Source organism: Pseudopodoces humilis, chromosome 28 (assembly GCF_049639895.1).
Source record: "Pseudopodoces humilis isolate 2021_Gansu_Grassland_sample_001 chromosome 28, ASM4963989v1, whole genome shotgun sequence".
In the NCBI taxonomy this organism is placed as follows: Eukaryota; Metazoa; Chordata; class Aves; order Passeriformes; family Paridae; genus Pseudopodoces; species Pseudopodoces humilis.
Genome location: NC_142227.1, coordinates 2,274,538 through 2,279,834, shown reverse-complemented (window position 1 = coordinate 2,279,834; position 5,297 = coordinate 2,274,538). Strand labels below are relative to the sequence as shown.

The 5,297-nt window shown below is 61.4% G+C and overlaps 1 protein-coding gene across 1 annotated transcript; it reads left to right on the top strand.

Moving 5' to 3' along the window:
• Window positions 1–1,585: 1,585 nt before the first annotated feature.
• Window positions 1,586–4,365, top strand: RPS15 (ribosomal protein S15). The gene is made up of 4 exons (XM_005531179.3): window positions 1,586–1,668; window positions 2,015–2,100; window positions 3,299–3,533; window positions 4,204–4,365. Exons 1-4 carry the CDS (start codon window positions 1,666–1,668, stop codon window positions 4,315–4,317), a joined length of 438 nt encoding a protein of 145 aa, XP_005531236.1. The 5' UTR covers window positions 1,586–1,665; the 3' UTR covers window positions 4,318–4,365.
• The last annotated feature ends 932 nt before the right edge of the window (window positions 4,366–5,297 follow it).

Below are 5,297 nucleotides of genomic sequence, written 5' to 3'. Positions count from 1 at the left end.
CACCAGCCTGTCTCCATTTTTCTGGGTTTTTTTGTTTTTTTGGCTTTTGTGAGTGTGGGATTGCTGGAGGAGTCCTTTGGCAGCCCTGGGCGTCCTCGGGGGCTGCTCTGCTGGGTCTGTGTGGTGTCACCAGTGTGCCCTGTGCCCGCCCCACCGGGTGGCACTGCCAGGGAGCCACTCCTGGATGGGATCTGAGCTGGGGAAGGATCCTCCAACCTGGATCAGAGCCAGCCCGGTGAAGAACTTGGATCCAACCTCATGTGCCAAAGGGCTCGGACTTGGATTGGATCCTCCAGCGTGGATTAGATCCCTCCTGGCACAGGGCTCCCACCTGGACTAGATCATCCCAGTGAAGGGCTGGGGCTTGCAGTGGATCCAACCAGGTGAAGGATCCTGCAGCCTGGACAGGATCCATCCTGGTAAAGGGCTTTGTTCTGATGTGCTGAAGGGCTCTGATGTGGATCCAATCTGACCTGCTCCAGGGCTCCTAAAACCCTTGGCCTGGCCCCATGTTGGGTCAGACGTGATGCTGACACTGACACAAATGCTGCTGTTCACCCTTCACTTCGAGGCACTGCAGGAAATTGGGTAATTTATGGAATTTATTCAGTGGATATCAATGTCTGTAACTTTGCCTCACATCTTCTGGAAGATCACCCTGGGGTTTGGTTCTGAACTGTGGGGCTAAGCTGAGGGAAAGGATCTCCCCGAGGTCACAGTGTCCCTTGGCTGAAGGGCAGCCCCAAATCCTGCCCATGGATCCTTCACTGGGGGCTGTGTCTGTGCTCCTGAGCCCATCTGGTCTAATTAATCACTGTTAATGAGGTGGATTTGGGGATGGGTTGGGATGCGTAGGTCACTGGGTCGCTCCTGGCAGGACTCGCATCAGTTCAGAGGGTATTTTGTGTGGATCTGGTTCCACTCACTGAATCTTCTGGGCTCGAATCTTCGTGGCGCTCCGAGCTCGGAATTCCTGCTGGAACAGGAGCTGCTCCAGCGATGTTCGTGCAGGTGTCACTTCTGACACCAACTCCACTCCCTCAGGAGTGTGGAACACCGCGGAAACGGCACAGCACCTCCCTGGAGCCTGGAGAACACCCAGCAGCTTTACCTTCTCCTGGGATAAAAGCGTTCGGATTTGGATCCCGTCTGCGCAGAACCAGCTCTTCCAGACCCGTTAGATCTGGAACATTCAGCCGGGGGCCAAACCGGATCAACCTGTGCCGAACGAGCCGGTTCTGCCCTGCCCCGAGCCGCAGAGCCGCTGCCTCCCGTGGGAAGATGAAGGGTCACGGTGAAAGACGAAGGTGGCCCCAGGCAGGTGCGGGATGCTCGGGCCCGGGCTGGCTGAGGGGTCCGGGCCCTCCCTGAGGCGCTGCCGTGCGGGTTCCACCCTGGGCCAGCGGGAAGGGGCGGATTTATTGGAACCTGAGGATTCCCTGGATCACGAGGGGCAGGTTCAGGGGGAAAGGGGAGGCTCCGTCCCTCACAGGTGTCCCCGTGGTGTCCCCGCGGTGTCCCTGGAGGCGGCTGCGGCCCCTTTAAGGGCAGTGAGGGCGGAAGCGCTGCTCGGGCGCGGCTTCTCCGCCCGTTCCTCCCGCGCCGCTCTCGCGAGATTCGCCGCTTCCGGCGCGGGACCGGCCTTTCCGAGCAGCCCCGGCCAAGATGGTGGGTGCGGGGTAGGCCCCGCCGGCGCCATCGAGCCCCATCCGCCGCCATCCGCGCCTCCTCCGGGCCTCGCCCGCCGCGGCGGCGCCGCCCGGGGCTCGGGGCTTCCCTGCGGGACGGGGAATGCGCCTCCCCGGGGCGCTGCGGGGGCCGTGGGTGCCTGGGCCGGACGGGGCCCAGCGCGGCGGGATCGGGGCTGAGGGGAGGGAGCGGCCTGGGCGCCCAGCGGGGCTCGGTGGGGCCGCGGCCTTTCCGTGTGCGGGGCGGGGAACGCGGGCCCGGGCGGCCTTGAATCCCCTGATCCCCCTCCGCGTCCCCCTGCCCTGACCCCCCTCTCCCGCTACAGGCGGAGGTGGAGCAGAAGAAGAAGCGAACCTTCCGCAAATTCACCTACCGCGGGGTGGACCTGGACCAGCTGCTCGACATGTCCTAGTAAGGGCTGGGGAGCCCCCCGGGCTGGGCTTTGGGGGTCGGGGAGCTGCTTCTGCCCCATCCTCAGGTTGTGTTCAACCAGCGGCAATAACGGGAGGTTCGGGCGTTCAGCAGCTGCTTTTTGGATTGTTTAAAATCTCTCAGTGGGTGACACCGTCAGTGTGGGGTCCCGGGGCCCTGCTCCAGACTCCGTTCGGGTGATGCTGTGGGTGTGGGGTCTCTGGAGCTGCTCGAGGCCGTGCTCCGGGCTCAGGTGGGGTAACATTGTTATTTCGGGGTCCCCGGGGGTCTCCCTAGGCTGTACCCCAGCCTCAGTCTGGGTAACACAGTGGCACTGGGGTCCCCCCTGGGGCTGTACCCCAGACTCGGTTTGAGTAACGCTGGCTGGGGAGCACTGGGGGGTCTCTCCAGGACATACCCCAAGCTCAGTTTGGGGTCCCCGGGGCTGTACCCCAGGCTCTGTCCGGGCAACTGTGGCTGGTGGGGTTCCCTGGGCCTGTTCTGGGTAACACTGTTATTGGGGGGTGTCTATGGGATCTCTCCAGGCTGTACCTCAGGCTCAGTTTGGGCTCCCAGAGGTCTCCCAGGCCATACCCCAAGCTCAGTTTGGGGGCCCTGGGGGTGTCCTTAGGCTGTACCCCAGGCTCAGTTTGGGGGCCCTGAGCCGCACCCCAGGCCCTGTCTGGTGTCCCTGGGGATGTCCCCAGGCTCAATCCAGGTAATATCATTGGGTATGGGGCCCTGAGAATCTCTTGGGACTTCACCCCAGGCTCTGTCTGAACAACTCTGTGGCTGTGGGGTCTCTGGGAGTTCCTCAGTCTCAGTTTGGGGTCCCTGGTGGTCTCCCGAGGCTGTACCCCAGGCTCAGTGTGGATAACTCTGGGGTTGTCCCTGCCTTGTTCCCTAGGCTTGGTTGGGGTCCCTGGGGGTGGCCCTGGGCCATATCCCAAGCTCAGTTTGGGGTCCCTGGGGGTGTCCCTGGGCCATATCCCAGGCTCAGTTTGGGGTCCCTGGGGGTGTCCCTGGGCCATATCCCAGGCTCAGTTTGGGGTCCCTGGGCATCTCCTGGGGCTGTACCCCATGCTCTGTCTGGGTACCTCTGTGGCTGTGGGGCCTCTGGGCTCTCCTGGTGCTGTAGCCCAGGCTGGGTTTGGGGTCCCTGGGGTGTCCCCTGACTGTCCCTGTCCCCGTTTGGCAGCGAGCAGCTGATGCAGCTGTACAGCGCGCGGCAGCGGCGGCGCCTGAACCGGGGCCTGCGCCGCAAGCAGCACTCGCTGCTCAAGCGCCTGCGCAAGGCCAAGAAGGAGGCGCCGCCCATGGAGAAGCCCGAGGTGGTGAAGACCCACCTGAGGGATATGATCATCCTGCCCGAGATGGTGGGCAGCATGGTGGGTGTCTACAACGGCAAGACCTTCAACCAGGTGGAGATCAAGGTGAGCTGGGGCCTGGCAGGTGGCTGGAACACTGAGCTCAGCGTCTGGGGTGCTCACTTCTCTCTTGGTAGCTCGTTCCCTGTGTCTGGGAGGGGTCCAGGCTCCTCCTTGGAGCGGGGTTGGCTCAAAGGGACACCCGAGGTGTCATGCTGCGAGCTCCAGGATGCTCCTTGGAGCAGGGTTGGCTCAGAGGGACACCTGAGGTGTCATCCTTGGGGGTTCAGGCTCCTTCTTGGAGCAGGGCTGGCTCAGAGTGTCCACCTGGAGCACTGTCTCTGAAGCACTGAAATTGCAGTGGAGTGAGCATGTGCTCAGCCCTGGCTCCCAGCCTGCTGGCACCACTCGGGGATGAAACAGATCCCTGATCTTTCCCAGGAGTGGAATTACCCACAGGGTCGTGTCACTTGATACCACCAGTGGGATTAAATGCTCCTGTCTGGCATTAAATCCCACCTGGAAGGGCACAAATGCTCCTGTGGCTCCCACGTCACCTCTTCTGGGAGGGGCAGAGCTGGGGAAGCCCCTCTGGCACCACTGGAGGAGCCTGGCTGGAATAACCCTGGCTGGAATAACGGGCTGTGCCAGGCTCCTGCCAGCCCCGGGATGGGAGGGAGGGGGATGTCCCTGTGCCCCCTGGCACTGTCCCCAGCACGGATCTCTCCCCTTGCAGCCCGAGATGATCGGCCACTACCTGGGTGAGTTTTCCATCACGTACAAGCCGGTGAAGCACGGTCGGCCTGGCATTGGTGCCACCCACTCCTCCCGCTTCATCCCGCTCAAGTAACTCCGGGAGGGAGCCTCTGCCAGTGTAAATAAAGAAATTCCACCTGGATCCGTCTGTCTCCTGACTCTCTGTTCCCAGGGTGGGGGGCTGGGGTTTGTTAAACTCCTCACTCCACCATGATTGGATGTTTTCCTGAGTATTCCCAGGTTTTTTGGCACTGCTTTCTGTCAGCGCCTGCAGCGGACAAATCTTCATGTGGGTTTAGTAAATGAATGAAATTCCTTGCTCTTCTCTGGGAAGTGGGGAATGGCACTTTAATTTTTACAGCATTTCCATTTATTTAACTTTATTTGTTAATACAAACGCTGGGAATATGGAATTGGGGGAAGTCAGGGGTGTTCCCAGGGCTCAGAACCAGCCTGAGTCCCAGGAGAAGCTGCCAAGGCCCATCACTGATGTCAAAACCCCAGACCATTATTTCTTAGTCACCGAGTGGCATCGGCTGGGGGCTGAACTGGGGCGTGGCAGCTCAGGCTGGGAGGGAGGGATGTGTTTTGGGGGATGCTCTCAGGGATGAGGGTGATGATGGGAGGGAAGGTGAGAGGAGTTGATCCTGGATGGATCTGGTTTTGTCCCTGAACTGAGCCAAATGAGCCCAATGCTCATCACCAGTGCCACATCCTGCAGTGAAGCCATCGGTGGAGAGGGACCGTTTGTCCCCAGGGTGGTCCTGGCTTGTCCCTGCTGCTGGCCAGGGTCCCTTGGGGCCCAGCTCCAGCTCTGTAAGTCCCTCTGCATCCCATTCCCGTGGCCAGTGGTGCCAGGGCCATTTGTCCTTCAGGGAAGGTCTCTGGGTCCCTTTTTGTTCAGTCAATGCGACCTTGAGAGTCCTCCTCCCTCCCGCTGGTGGCCGTGGGGGGAAGAGGGCTGGGGTCACTCCTGCTGTGGTCACTGTCCACCTGTGGTCACTCCAGCTGTGATCACTGTCCTGCTGTGGTCACTGTCCAGCTGCGGTCACTGTCCTGCTGTGGTCACTCCAG

Bases quoted from the DNA above. Each gene is read 5' to 3' on its own strand.
- RPS15 (XM_005531179.3), top strand. The intron at 2,101-3,298 runs GTAAGGGCTGGG...CCCGTTTGGCAG, and splicing joins CAGCTGCTCGACATGTCCTA to CGAGCAGCTGATGCAGCTGT. The intron at 3,534-4,203 runs GTGAGCTGGGGC...CTCCCCTTGCAG, and splicing joins TCAACCAGGTGGAGATCAAG to CCCGAGATGATCGGCCACTA.